This window comes from Triticum dicoccoides, chromosome 4B (genome assembly GCF_002162155.2).
Source record: "Triticum dicoccoides isolate Atlit2015 ecotype Zavitan chromosome 4B, WEW_v2.0, whole genome shotgun sequence".
NCBI classification, from domain to species: Eukaryota; Viridiplantae; Streptophyta; class Magnoliopsida; order Poales; family Poaceae; genus Triticum; species Triticum dicoccoides.
In genome coordinates this window covers 42,888,995-42,904,604 of record NC_041387.1, presented here as the reverse complement: position 1 = coordinate 42,904,604, position 15,610 = coordinate 42,888,995, and the positions used below count along the sequence as shown (strand labels likewise).

General features: G+C 40.7%; 1 protein-coding gene across 1 annotated transcript; it reads right to left on the bottom strand.

Annotated features, from left to right (window-relative positions):
• Window positions 1–726: 726 nt before the first annotated feature.
• Window positions 727–4,940, bottom strand: LOC119294885 (phosphatidylinositol transfer protein PDR17-like). The gene is made up of 7 exons (XM_037573161.1): window positions 4,678–4,940; window positions 4,479–4,595; window positions 3,003–3,092; window positions 1,937–2,113; window positions 1,738–1,836; window positions 1,411–1,656; window positions 727–1,285 (listed from the first exon to the last, which is right to left on the bottom strand). The coding sequence occupies exons 3-7, from the start codon at window positions 3,063–3,065 to the stop codon at window positions 992–994; spliced, it is 879 nt and encodes a 292-aa protein (XP_037429058.1). The 5' UTR covers window positions 3,066–3,092; window positions 4,479–4,595; window positions 4,678–4,940; the 3' UTR covers window positions 727–991.
• Window positions 4,941–15,610: the final 10,670 nt, after the last annotated feature.

Here is a 15,610-nt window from a genome sequence, read left to right as displayed (position 1 = left end):
GAGCGTACCTCACGCATCAAATTGTCCACCACACAATTTTTTTTTTGGAATTTTTTGAATTTTTTTAGTATTTATTTTGATTTTTTTCGTGAGCGCAGGTGCAGATAAGCTCGGGTTCAGATTCGAATTTTCCAGCAGTCCCTTGCTATCAAAAAAAAAACTAGTAAATCCGCTAGCCAAGCCACTCTTCGTCTTCCTCCGTCTCCCACAACCTTAACTTTAATAGGCTAACAGCTATGGCCAGGTCTCCCATATAGCTCCAACTATGCGGTATGTGCACATCAACGGCACCCTAGAGGAAGCCGACAGATTAGACATAAATTTTAGGTCTAGGAGACACCAATGAACATCCAAAGCCTCGACACCCACTTCTGTCCTTGAACACTTCATGGGTGTCCCCTCTCTTGGCTCGACCATTGTCTCCGCAAACTTTGCCTCACAATCCTAGTCACTCCGACAAGATCACGAGATTGATTATGAATTGATTGTGAGTTTGCAACCAGAGAGAAAAGCAGCTTAATATGAATATTAAAAATAGATAATGGACATGAGGTTTCCCTGTGACCATCATCTTTTCATATATATATGGAGTTTTTTTTTTTGCAGGGGATATATATGGAGTTACTTGGGGAAATTAAATGGTAAAAACAAATTAAATTAATATTCGTGAAATGGCAGCTGCATATTACATATTTAAGTGTAAAATACAGATGGAAGACAGCTAAATAATAGGTGAATTATTCTTTAGTGTTTCAAATTGTTGGCCAAGGGAATATGGAACTGTTGTGAGACCACTTGTTTGGGGATATACTAGTAATAACTATTTTTGTAACATCACAAGCGAGATATTTTGCAGTTACATTTATTTATCCAAACATCCTCAAGGTATCGATATATTCCTCTTTTAGAGCTGTGAACCGTCACATTGGCTCGCTGAAGCTCCTCGGTTTACTTTTGCAATAGCAGGTGAGATGGCTCGTCGAGATGTTCCTCAACTTGCTTTAGCAACGATTGGCGACGACTGCGGTATAACCTGAGGCACCGAGCCCCCGTTTACGGCATGGCTACCATCTGCCGCCCAAAAGGTTGTTGTTTTGATGTCATCCTTTGTCATCAACTTAGAGTAATCCTCATGGTTGTACACCACAATGTTCTTCCCTCCAAACTCCACCGGAAGGACTTCTGGGTCAATGTGCTTGTACATTGTCTTCATGCTTTCCTCCTTGTCCTTGTACACAAAGTTGACTTTCTGGATCGATTTCGGGTCAAGGAACACTTTTACAACCTGAAACCATTTGAAACATTTCAGTTGGAACATCAGAAACACAGAATATAGCCGTAGCTCTTTTCGGTAGTCTTTCTGAACAGAACCAGAGTAATAAAGGGATGATCGATGTTCAGAGGCGGCACCTTAAAGAAAGCCTCGAATACTTTGGGGGGGTTGAACAAAAACGCAACAGAAAGCCTCTCAGGGTAATGGTTTTGCAGGATATTTGCACTGTCTCTGGCCGTCTTTATGGGGGTTGCATTGGCCAGTGTCCATCCTGTGAAGTCTATCAACCACACCATTTTGTCTAGACCCTGAGGCAGGCTGAGAACTGCATTCTCCAGGGTATATATAAGATACCGCAACTGCCCTTCATGAGACGATGTATTCTGAAATTGTTTAAAAAATATTACGTAGGTGAATTCAAGGTTAAGGAAGCCATAGGCCCACAAGAAACAGTGAGTGCTTACCTGCTTTGCAGGTCTCATAATAACGACAGTTCTCCCTTCTCTATCGGTGAAAGTTGCCCTGTACATTTTACCTGTTTCTGCTTCCACAGAAACATCAGGCTGAAATGAAAATGAAAACAATCAAAAGAATGTTTGGTTACTTGACTGTCTTTGAAAAGAAATCACTTGAGCATTGCAAGGAAGAAAAGCGCATATTTACCCAGCGAATGTCCTCAGGCCTGCTAACTGCCCTCCACTTGAGACTTTCTTCCAACATTTTCCTAGACTTGTCAATATTCCAGTTGCGTGCTTCGAGATACCTTGCCAAGCATGCTTCACTGCAGTACTTCTCGCCACGGGCAGACATAGACCCAAGTGCAGCTCTCAGTTCGTTGATCTGCTCACAGAAGATTGTTACATGAGAAATGGACGAAAAAATAGCATATATGTTTAACGAAAGATGCAGATACCAAAGGGTAGTTTTGTCTTTGACAAGAACTACGGGCTTCCATATTGATATTGCTTACGGGCTTCCACTTAACTGGAAACATCTAAAGAATTCATAAGAAAGCTCCTGTAGGCTATGGTACGGAAGGGGGCTATGTTGTATCAGACTATCAGTTACAACATACATTTGTATCAAAGCACATGTAGAAAAGCTTGTGTAGTCAGACATTTCACACTCCTAAAAATGCTAAATTATGGGCTTTTGTGCAAAACTAAATTTCATTCAGTAGTCAATGTAAGATCTGAACGGCCACAAAAAATTATGAAAAGATACAGTACATATTGTCACAGTATCATTCCTATCACAACATAAGATGTGACCATCCTTTGAGAGGGAGTATGTCAAACTGTTTGTCTCGCAACAAATAGATAATATATGGGTGATTACTTACATGTATCTGGCTTTGGTCTTCATTTACTAAGCCAGAACCATTCAGGCTACTATGCTATGTTCAGGTTCAAAGTTTTGCACATTTTAACTTGTTTAGATATGCATATGAGATGGAAGCTTGGTAAAAAGCTGAAGTTGTCACACTGAAACTTTTAAGTTTTTCTTTACCTTTCCCATGTTAATCTCATTTTCTTTTTCTTTTTTTGGGATCGTATTAATATTGCAGTAACAACTACATTAAGAGTATTACTGGTGCATATGTTATCAACGTTCCTTGGAAAGAAACTAATGAATCCATCAACATTGTATATATTAGTAGTACCTAGAACATGTACTTTACATGGTAATAGTTCTACAGAGTAACCAAAACCTGACTTTCAAATAGTACCTTTGCTTGTCGCTGCTCAGCATCATCTGAATTGAAATGAGAAGCGTGCTTCCTACGGAACATGATGTCTTCAACTTACTGTGGCTCAACCTTCAAATGCGAAATGATGATAAATTAACACACACGTTAGATTAGTAAAGATTGAATTCAAATGTATTTTTTTTGTCTGAACTTCAAAATAAATTCATCGTGCTTTTGAGAGAAAGTGGTTTCAAATCAAGTTGGTGCAGGTCAGAGATCATGTAGTGAGATTCTTGATATTATTATATGTTTTCTGCCAAATTACAACAGTTTGCAGATAACACTACAAAATGACAACTGACAAAAATGACCATAATAATGTTTTATATTTCTAGTCTTCTACTACAGAATCTTGCAGAATGAACAACATAAGTCAGCTCTTTTGTGTGCCAATGCAAAGATTACCACACTATAAGGTCTTACCATCCTGATAAGTCTGAATGAAGCATAGACCACAAGTATTTGGACCCATCTGAACAAGCAAAGCATACATAAGTGCATTTGCTCTACCTACTGTCTCTGTCGCCGAAAAAGGATGAGTGCATCTTCCCCTTATGTTCCATCACTCATCAATTAAGAGGGTCAGAAAAGTGTTAAGCCTACAAAGGTCACGTCCTAATCAACTGTCCCAGCAGACTACAACAGGCAAAGACAAGTGACCGTACTCCATGAACAAGTCCAAGACCTCTAGCAAAAGTTGCAGAGCAATGCTACACAGCGGACAAGCAAAGCTACGACAGTTCTACGCCGGCACCCCGAACCAGATCGGCCTAAAAACATCTGTTTTCTAATCACATGGCAGGGAAATGTGCGTGAGGTTTCACATGCTGCCACCGTGAGTGGATCGCAGCACGATCCGCGGAGCGTGGAGGAATCCCTGTTTTCTACTATCAGTAGCTGACAAGGACAGGCAGAGGGCGGCCTTTATTAATACTAGTAGTTTTTTTTTTGATAATCTTAATACTAGTAGTTAATTGTTAGGGCGGCCTTAATAGCAGCCCTGATGCAACTCTGACTTGTTAATTGTCACCCCAACTTTGACTATTAACGCAAAAGGTTGTGGAGAGATGAAGGTTTCGACATGTTTAATTTTATCATCTACTGTACATAACTCTGTGTTGGTTCGTAGACCTTCAGGAAAGGAAGCATAAAAAGATTTGGGAGTCCCTGAATCTGTACTGCTGATGCTAGCATGTTTATTTCCTTCTCAAAAGATGCTTGCAGAGTTACAGTATACAGTAAAATAGCAGGGGTTTCCACGTGAACAGAGACTGATGGATTTCAGGTGGATGGTTTCAGAGTTTGAGACACAAGCACGGGATTTACCAATCGCCAGGGTGGTTCAGTATCACCGGAACATGAACGGGAAAGAACCAGCTGAATAATTTTCCAGGCAGGTAGCAAGAACAAGAAATGGAAAAGGAATCAAGAAATAAGGAGAAAAGTTGTCCGTACCTGGAGAAGAGGCCCCAGGGAGAAGACGAACCGGACCCGCACCTCGGCAACTCGGGCTCCGAGAATCACCCACGGAACGGCGGCAAGGAACTCAACCTCGGTGCTCTCCTCCTCCTCCTGCCGTGTCGGGGCGCAAGAATAAACAACACGAGAGAGACAGAGGGGGAGAGGCGGACTGACTGGGGAGGCAATGCCGCACCAACGCCGTGGAATGGAAATGGAGGTTGCGCGGAATGAATCACGCGCTTGCGATGAGCCGGGGTTCGGGGGAGCACGCGCACGCCATTGGAGGGTCAATTTTGTGGTTGGCCTCGCCGGGAGTGGGTTATTGCTGCGTCGCCGGTGTCGCTGACCTGTTTGGGTTGTCTGCTGCTCTGGTCGCGATGAACCGAGCCACGGGTGCGATTTGCAGGCTGCTGCCGTGAAACCGACGGGGCGTGGTACACAACTGCGGACCGCGCCGGAGACGTTCGGCACTGCTACTCTTTTCAACGAGATTGTATTTTTTTTTCCCTCTCTTTTCAACGAGATTGTAGATTGCATAAAAGAGACCGATCACCTTTCGAGATTTGTGGTGGACAATCAACCGCATCATTTTCCCTATATTTATGCCCATATTCATGAGATGGGATAAAAACGCTAGCACCCACCCGACCGATAACTCCCGGCGCGACTTGACGACTTAAGATCCGAGCTTGATTCAACGCACACAGAGCAATTCTTGACCCAACCGGTTTGCAGCATGGGTCATGTTGCACACTTTCGAGCTTAACTTGGCTCATGCCGCGGAGAGTTCCACGGCCTCATACACATGGAATGTGGCCCGGTGCACCGCTCTTCATCTTTGGCTTGTCCTCTGGTCTCTTCCACACACTTTGTCTCTCCCCTGCCTTATCCCTTCCTGCTCATGTCATCGTGTAGCTCCCTTGCTTATCTCGTTTGTATACGGAGTCAGTGCTGATCAGGTGCGTAGGGCCTGCTGTTGGCTCGCGTAAGGCGAGAAATAGGGGAGAAAACAGTGTCTAGCCGGCTCATTTAATGCGCGGAGATTGAAAAAGATGGGGAAGAAAGAGTGCACCCCAAGTATCGAGCCCCTGGTCGCGAGGGCAAACATCGGCACAGCTAACCACTATGGTCGCTTGGTTAGTAGTAGGATCGCAACCTACTAGAGGCGGTCAGAGCCGGTTTTCTCCCTTTTTTTTTCTTTTTTTTTGTTTTCTTTTCTTTATTTCTTTTATCTTCTCCATTATTTTTTTCATTCTACATTCTTTTATACATGATCAACATCTTTTCAACTACTTATTCAATATTTTTTGATACTTGTTCAACATTTTTATATACATGATCAACATTTCTTCAAACACTCGTTCAACATTTCTCGGATACTCGTTCAACATTTTTCAACACTTGTTCAACATTTTTCAATACTTGTTCAACATTTTTATATACATAATCAACATTTTTCAAATACTTATTCAAAAAATTTATATAAATGATCAACATTTCTTCAAATACTCGTCAACCTTTCTCAAGTACTTGTTCACCATTTTTCAAATACTCGTTCAACATTTTATAATACTCATTCAACATTATTTCAAATACTTGTTCAATATTCTTAATACTTATTCAACATTTTTAAATACTTGTTCAACATTTTTTAAATACTTATTCAACATTTTTCAAATACTCGTTCAACATTTTTAGGACTAATTTTCTGTACTCCTAAGAGTATGTACTCCCATCTTTAATATACCTCGTATACATGTTGATTATACCTCTTTATCATTCTCAATATACTTCATTAAATATTCTAAAATACCTTATTATGAGTTTCATTGAAAAATTATCATTTGTGGCGTACTTTCTGTAATAGACTTTTTCACATATAAACAAATCAGTATATACGTAAACCTTTAAAAATATGTAGACTCACATGAATTTTTCATGAAAAATAATAAAGAGGCATAAAAGATGCATCTATGTGGTATATAATGAGCGGGAGTACGTACACCCACGGGTTTACAGACATTTTCATATATATCTATACTTTTTTTATCTATATCTATATCTATATCTATACTATCTATATAGTGTACCAGTTTTGAATTGGATCTAAAGCATCAATCATAACCGTTGGTGCGCTAAATCTAACGGCTGACAGCAGTGGGATTCGTCATGAACAGTAGAACGTAACAACCTCCACGGTTTTCTGGAACCATCGCCTTCCCACTTCCCAGAAAAGAGGCCCAATACGTGATACATCTTGGGCCATGTTGCAGATTGAGTGGAGGACGAGCTAAGCCCAAGGCAGAATTTGCAAATTCTTCTCTGTGTCATAAGGATGGGCTTCCATACTTGCCACCTCAGCAATACTTACAAAATTGTCTCACCTCAATAAAAAATACTAAATTTTCTAAAAAAATAATACTTGCTAAAAAAAGTTATACTTACATTCGGCAAGTTTCTAAAAAAATCACTCCATGACTGTAAGATGTGCATTGCATGTGTAAGCGTGGTGTTCTGGACAGGGGAAAAAACAAAACTGATACTATATAAAAGTTACTATTCATATTTTTTGGACTTGTGGTTTTTTGTTGCCGAGGATACCACGATAGTCATTCCCCCGTGAAACTTTTTACACGAGTATTATGCTAGATCATGTTTGTTAAATAAGTTTCAGAAAGTTTTGAATCTTTATTTTTAATTGATTTTCAATTCGGATGCATTGCCCGCCATGTTCCAAAGATCCGCACAAATATAATAGTTTCCACAATATACACTCGAAGAAAGGGAAAATGCGACATAAAAAATTGTATATAAGCAAGAAAGATAATTATAGTCAAGTGCTACACGTTTATCAAGCATATATATTTTACGAAATAAGATGATGACCGGCGCGTTGATGCCAGAACCTTGCTAAAAAAGCATAAATAGTTGCTAAAAAACATGTAAAGCTAATGGAAAGCAACATCCCGAAAATGAGTTATAGCTACTGGAAAGCATAAATGGTTGCATGACTAGAAAAAATAAATAATGAGTTTTAGCTATTTAAAAATTGAAGAAGTCAATATCCTTGACATGCATGCTATAAACGTGCAAAGCACGTGCCAATTGCTAGTATTATTTATTATATAGTGTACGAGTTTGGATTGCCCCTATGGCATCAATCCCAACCACTGATCTCCTAAATCTAACGGCTAATATTAGAGGGATTCGCAGTGAACAGTAGCCCGTAGCTAAATCTACCGGGTTCTGGAACCATCGCAACTTACCTCCTAGAAAAGAAGACCGATGCCTGCTCTGCCATGTTGCAATTGTCAGGTTATGATGAGTGAAAAAAAGAACAGGCTTTGAGCCCATGGGAGATGGTCCGGGAGGAGAAACCAAAGTTGAAATAAACAATTTGTGAATTCCACCACGTACATCTTTGTTTATATTCTTCGAAAATTTCTGGGTGACAGCGGGTGGTGTTTGTATTATACTACCAATTACTCCCTCCGTTCCCAAAAACTTGTCTTTCTAGGCATTTCAAATGAACTTAACATACGGATATATGTAGACATATTTTAAAATGTAGATTCACTCATTTTGCGTCGTATGTAGTCACTTGTTGAAATTTCTAGAAAGACAAGTATTTAGGAATGGAGGGAGTAGTAAATTTCTAAATGTTATTCTGCATACATCAACAATATACTTTTTCCCGCCGCAAAAAAAAAATTCGCTCGGAATTCATTTTTCAAAGTAATGTATGTTTTTTTCTTTTGTCGAAATCACATCATACTGTTAAGACGTGCATTGCACGTACATATACACTAGTCTCTATTATTAAAGGGGGATCTGCAGTAGTTGTCGTGATGGTTAGACCACCTCGTTCGATCCCCCGCCTCGTACGATGCATCCACCCCTCGATGGCACGCAGTAAGAAAAACGTTGCATCCCGCACGCACAAGAAACCAAAAAAACCAGCACACGATCCCACACATCGTGGCTCAATTTTTTTGAGAGAATAAACCGCCCCCACCTCTCCCTGAGCCCTCGCTCCCAATCTCGTCTCTCTCCTGCCAAATACCGTCGCCGCCAGAGAGAGGAAGGAGCGCAGCAGACGCACTGAGGAGCAGGGGGTCGCCTCGCTCGCTTCTGTTGACCACCGCCACCTCCACCGCCGTCGACGCCGCGGCAGACGCGGTGAGTCCCAAGCCGCGGGACACTGGGCGCGGCCACCCTGTCGCAGCGACAGGAAGAGCAGGGCCGCGGGAGCCAGCGACGGCTCCGGCCCGCCCCGAACCTGAGCTCCGCCCCCAGGCGAGCTCCGGGTCCGCCGCCCCGTAATCCGCTCGAGTCGCGCCTAACGCCATGGTTTATTGCAGGTGGAGGTGGAGTACGTGCCGGAGATGCCCGACCTCGGCGCCGACGACCCCCTCCCCCTCGGCGCCTTCGCGGCGGCCCCCGCCCCCCAGGCGAGCTCCAGTTCCCCCGCCCCGTAATCTGCTCGAGCCGCGCGCCTAACGCCATGGCGGCGAGAGCATGGGCGGTCGCGGTGGTGAGGACTAGCTCGAAGAGGAGGAGTCCGCCACTATGAGGACCTTGTTCAACAACACTACTCCGGCCTCCGGCAATGGCAGGTTGGGGATATCTGAGATGTGTCCTCTCCGCCTCCAGTAAAGATTTTGTGTGATTGTTTGGTTTGCAATATATTAGGCAGTGTTATTTCTTCATGTTATTAGCTGCCCATTTGAGACGTGAGGAAAAGAACAGCGGCGATGGACAACCCTACACAGCGCCACTCGTTGTCATCTTGTCGGTCAAGTAGGTGCATCGGAGGCTGCTCCAAGCCTCCACCATGGAATCAAATGGGTGAGGTCTTTTGCCCCTTTCCAAATTCAGAAACCTCCCACTTCTATGTATATGAATTTATCCTTACTTGTTACTCCAATGTTTTAATTAGTATAAGGGTGCATTGGCCGTTCTATTCATTAGTTGATCCATCTCCCACTTTATATTGCTCCTCATCTCCCATTTTTTTTTATCACACAATTCAGCAGAAATTCTTTTCTTGCCAAACTGAAGTAATATATTCAAGTCAAAAATTGTACTGGCAACAATTGTAAATTCAGAAAGCAGGAAGAAAATAAACTTGCTAATAATGCAATCAGAACAGAGAGTTATGGACATCAGGACATGTTTCTTTACTTTTCGCGTACTTTTGCACCATCAATTATCAGTTGTAAATTGTGATCACTCGGTTCACTAATATAGTTGCTTGTTGATCTTGGTCGCCGTTTCCAGTTTGCCCTGTCATCTTGCTCATAATGCAGTCAACTTTATTTCACTTTCAGCATCATGGATCATTCGACCCTTCTGCACACTCAATGAACAAGGGAGCTAGAGCGCTGAAACTTCCCGTATTTTTAGTTTGTTGATGCATGACTGTTTTTCTTGCTATCATTGTCATGTATTTTTTCATCCATGTTAACCACTAACCCACAGCTTAGCTAGACAGAGCTTCTTCTTTTTTTGCTATACAAACGCTTATGTACCTTACATATTCTTTTATTAGCATACAATTAATCAGTGTTGCACACTGATGGCAGGAATTCTACTATACAGGATTATAACAAGGGGAAAGGATAAGGAAGAAGGGGACTCTATGAATAAAGAACAAGAAGGTGTCCCTGAAAAATAAGCAGCTGGAGAACAACAAGCTTATTGTAGGCTTTCTACAGAAAATGTCGTAACACCTGAGAAAATTGCTGGTGAGAACATCACACATGTTCTTATAGTTTTTAAATGAAAAACTTCTTTGTTTATCTCTTTTTTACTAGAATAATAGATAATGGGGCATACATATTTGAGAAGGCTTAGTGCAATTAATCCCTTTATCTTGCAGTACTTTACACATGGGCACATGGGTTCCATTATCAGAATAGGAGAGCCTAGCAGTACAAAATCAAGGCTCTGTACTATATCGTTGGCCAAAGGTTATACATATGTACCTATACTGATTTATTTATATTTGTAGCATTTGAGATGGTTGGCTTGTCAATGCTACAAATCGGTATTTCTACTTCTAGAGAAATGTATGTTCGTTTTCCGAATAACTGCTATTGACCTTACATGATTCTTTGAAGTCATACTAATTTGGATTTGTTATAACATACACTTGAACATTTATAGTAGAGATATCTGACTTTGTCTGTTGGAAATTGATATCAACCTACATGGATAGTGCTATTGTTCCTTTGCATAAGCCAAATTAGTCCTGACTATTATAGACTGCCATTTCTTATAGCACTAGGAAAAATGAATGTGGTTACTCACTGTTTCAGATGAGTGTGTCAATAATTTGGCAATGTGGTGTCGAAGTCTTCGCCCATGAGGTTACACCTTCAAGGGTGACATTGAAGAAGCATTCAGATGCACAGATATAAGAGAAGATCAACTTGCATGCACAAGTTGTGTTGCAGACGATGGGGCCATGCGGTTGAATGTGTCTGGTCAAGTTGAGCAAGAAGCATGATATCATTAGCGAGATGTTCACAAAATTTCTTCAAAGTTTATTTGATGGTGTGGCATATTTTTTCTGGTTAAGTTTTCTGTATATTTCTATATTTATTTGTACAAACTTGAAGCTACAGATGAACTTCATATACTCTGCCAACTTCGTTCAATAAGATCAAAGTATGCAATATGTTTTTGAATAGTATATGTTCTATATGGTTCTGAATAGCATATGTATGTTCAACAGTATTCAAATTCTTTCTTTTCAGAGGGAAATAATCTTTTCGATGGTAAATATATTCCAAAGCAATATAACTATCATTGGATTCACTAATTCATGCATTATCGATAGTGGTAGAGGCAGAGAAAATGTTGTCAAATTAGAAGAGTGTAGGTTGTTCTATGGTGGTGGGTACGATTGTAGTGTGCAGCCTTGAGGTTTTACATGCCATCAGTATAGGATCCTAGCACTGCCTAAATTTGTTGCTCCGTGGCAACGCACGGGCATTCAGCTAGTATAACAAAAAGGAGAAGGAAGCGTGCGCCAGAATTTTGAATTCGTTTACTGGCGGGCGGAACACCAAGTGGACTGGCCCAGTTGGGCATTCCCTTCAGCCAGAGCTCACTGTTGATTGCGTAAGGCGAGACATAGGGAACCCCGCAAACCACTCCATCCCTTACGTTCTATTCGTGCATATGGATAACAAAACATAAATGTTAACGCCCACACGTGTGGCACGAAGCAACATGGCCCAAACGCCTCTAGTATCATTCATTTTGCCACATCAAAACACATTGACATTAGCGGGAATCTTTTTGGTTTTTGGCTTAGAAATGTTTTATCTCCTAATTAAAATATTTAATTAAAAAACTGTTTTCACCACTAAACCTGTCTCGATGAGATCTTCAAAACTAGATCTCATGTTAATATGTTTCGACAATTTTTTTTGGCCAAAAGTTGCCATGATGCTTACACTGTAGTTGTCATAGTGTTACACTAAAGTTGCCATGTTGTAATTTTAATTTATAGATCATGACAATTTTAGTATTTTAACAATGGCAATTCCAGTACTTTGACCATGAAAATTATTTTTTGTATGAACCATGGCAATTATAAGTGCATGTATCACAGAAATTTTAGTTTGTGGTTCATGGCAAGTCTAGTTTTTAATTCCTCGCTTTATAATATAACAAAATTTAATTTTAAATATAGAAAAAAATAGCTGAAACATATCATGTAACTTCAGTGTAAATATCATGGCAATTCATGTGTAATAGACATGACAACTTTTAAAAGTCGTCGAAACATATTGATATGAGATCTAGTTTTGAAGATCTCGCGTGATGGATTTAATGGTGAAAACGAATCTTCAGTCGAATTTTTCATTAAAAAGATAAAACGATTTAAAAAGGGAAATCCAAAAAGATTCTCACATGCATGCATGCGGTGACGTGGTGTCTGTGTGTTATAGGACGTGTGGGCGGTTGTCGCTCCCACCAGACGTGTGGGTGTAACATCCCAAAATTCTAAATTTTGGAATGTTATATTAATTAAGTAATAATGATTGCTTGTGTGATTTGTTGTGTGAAATTGAGTGAAATTTGAAACTTTTTAAAGTTAAATAAGAGGTAATAAAAGGACTTTCCCAAACTTTCATTTCTTGCTTTTAGTTCCATAGAATTCAAAAAGATTAAATTCAAAACAAACCCTAGAGTGAAGATAATATGACTTCTTCCATCAAAGAAATGAAAAGGGATTTGAAAATGATTTGAACTCCATTTGAAATATTTTTAAATCAGGAACTTCAAGCCACTCAAGGGTTTTCATAAGGGAAGATAACATTACTTCTTCAAAATCGAAATAGAGTGCGAAGTAGGAGGCCATATTCAAAATGGCATTTGAGCTACTTTTGAAAATACTCCAGATGGGTTAATTTTGCATACAACACTTACTATTTCAGGTTTGTTGTACAAAACACCATCTAGTAATCTTTCATCCATTGTTTCACTATGTTAGCGTGATTCCTGATGAGCGGAATCCTCTTGTGTGCACACGTGGCAAAGAAAAAACCTATGGCATTAGCCGACCAAGAAAAACTACTAACATTCACAGTTTTAGTTGCCCGTTATAATTTTTTGTTAAAACTTAACATTTAAAATAATCTAAAAATCAGTAGATCGTACAATGTACCTAGTACTGTTTTGAGAATTTTTAGCTTATTTTGACATTTGGGAGATACTGGCAGTTTGTTGGCTCAGTTGATTTTTGTTGAAAATTCAACATTTTCTAGAAAAAAAATTGCAAGTAATATATGAACCAAGTATTGATTTGGAATTTTTTTTGACTCATTTGGACCATGGTTTCAGGATCTACTGAATTAGATTTATTTTTTTGTCCAAGGCGGCTAACTTGGCTTTTATTGCCACATGTACACCTACAAGCGAGGCTCATCTATTAGAGATATGTAAAAAGAATCGAATTATGGATTAGACCTAACTGCAATAGATTACACCAATAGGTGGCGTTTTCTGCAACAAACCCTAAGAAAAAATGTTCTATGCAATTTTGACACACATAGTTGGACGTTTGTGTAATTTTCTCTCTCATATATCGCACCCTTATGGCCTTGGGAGGGGAGAAAACAAATTATTTGACAACAACTCTAAGGGGGAAGAGTAAGGTCCCATCTGAAAGAACATGTGGTGCCCCCATGTTTGGTTTTGGTAATTGATGACAACCTTTATGGACTAATGGTTGCCTTGAGGTATATTTAAAGGATTTGTCCATAGACTTTTCTTGAAGTCCATTTGTTGGTTTCAAGGAGTTTATGTGTTGACCAAGGTTCTATTCAAGGAATTATCCAAAGATTGGTCATAGAGAAGACATGATACAAGGTTGATCAAGACTAAGTCAAAGAATGAATCAAGTTGATCAACACACAAAGCATGCAAGATGTACTGAGAGGGGGAACCAGATCCTCTGACATGCAGGAGGCAAGTCAGGGAGATACAGTGTCCTCTCTGTATAAAACAGAGAAGGAAAGGCAGAGACATTGCACTGTTAATAAAATCAACGTGGATTCATTACTGTTCACGGGTAATTACTGTTTATAAATCACGGTGTTATATTTCAAACCATGAAAAAACAACGAAAGGATGTCAGGGTCCTATAGCATACCTGACTTTCCTACTGATGTTAGAGGATCTGAATCCCCAAGAGGGGTCAAGTAATCTCATGGTATGGTAAGCATTGTCTTACGCTTTGTGTACTAACCCGTGGTCTATGTGAGAGTTGTTTGTGGGGTTAGGTATGTTTCCATGGTTGTGCATCAAAAGGATGATATCATATATCCCATGGAAGATGACATCAAGTGGTGATCGTCATCAGGATTGCGGTGTGCAAATTTAAGTGGAGCATCACAAAGAGATCATGCTTGAAGCTTGCCGTCCATTGTGGTGACAATGGACTTGTGAATATGTGTTGAAGAGTGGCTCATCCATAGTGGCGTATAGGGGAGAAATCAACTAGTCTTCATCGAGCCAACACAATCAAGAAAGGTGGTCCAACTTGAGGAAGTCAAGATCGTCGTCATCTAGTTCAGGTGGACTATGTGCAAGGCAAATGTTTGCCCTTGATAGGATTTCTATTTTATGTTCTCATGGTGGTAGTTGGGAGACCGGGTTATAGGATCGATTGTCGTACTATCAAGGGGGGCTCCCAAGTGAATAGCTTGATCGTATCGTTCGTCGAGATTTCAAACCATTGCATCCTTGCATCATCTTTCTTGGTTCTTGTTTATTTTTTTCTTGGTGTGAGTTTTAGAGCTTATGGTGGTCTTCTTGACAAGCTCGAGTTCATCGAAAATGGAATTCACATGCCTCTTCTATGATGTTTTTGATGTTTGAGTTTTTGCCGGTTCTTCATTCATAGAGGTTTCACATCTCTATATCCAAACAAAGTACTAATTTGGATAGTACTCGTCGTCATCTATCCAACAAGCTTGAGTTTGCTCAATTCGAAGCTCATATGCAGAAGTTATGGCAGTTCTGGTTTTCTTGCTGCATCTGTGTTGCTTAGGGGCTTGCTTGATGCACCCTTGCGGTAGTATCACTCTAGGCAGAGGTAGTACCGCTTGAGTGACGGTGCCGTCCAAGTCGGGCGGTAGTACCGCTTGTAAGCGGTACTTCTGTTGTTCCAGTTCTGCACACACTTTCGCTTATTCTGGGGGTTCTGTTTTCGTGTCGGGTTCTGCGGTTGTAGGGCGGCAGTCAGGTGCGGTAGTACCGCCCATAAGCAGTAGTACCATCCCGGTCGGGCGGTAGTACCGCTGCTGGGGTACTGTCGTCGTGCTCTGCTATGCCCTACCTCCTCTGCTCATGTGTTTTGCTTCTTCCCACGGTAGTATCGCTGGGATGAGTGGTAGTACTGCTCTGGCGGCTCTACCTCCCCAAGGTTCCTAGCCTTTGCCCTATTTTCCTAGATCTACCGCCCGAGCGGTAGTACCGCTTGTGTGCGAGCTGAGCACATAACGGTTGAATTTTGGAGGGCCTATAAAAGGGGGTCTTCTTCCCGATTGAACCTCGTCCTTCTAGCTCATATTCTTCCCCCAATATTGACCTTCTTCGAGCTTGCT

Coding starts and splice junctions, on each gene's coding strand:
- LOC119294885 (XM_037573161.1), bottom strand. CDS start 3,065: ATGTTCCGTAGGAAGCACGCTTCTCATTTCAATTCAGATGATGCTGAG. Junction 2,114..3,002: donor CTGAGCAGCGACAAGCAAAG/GTACTATTTGAA, acceptor TTCTGTGAGCAG/ATCAACGAACTGAGAGCTGC. Junction 1,286..1,410: donor TATTCGAGGCTTTCTTTAAG/GTGCCGCCTCTG, acceptor AAATGGTTTCAG/GTTGTAAAAGTGTTCCTTGA.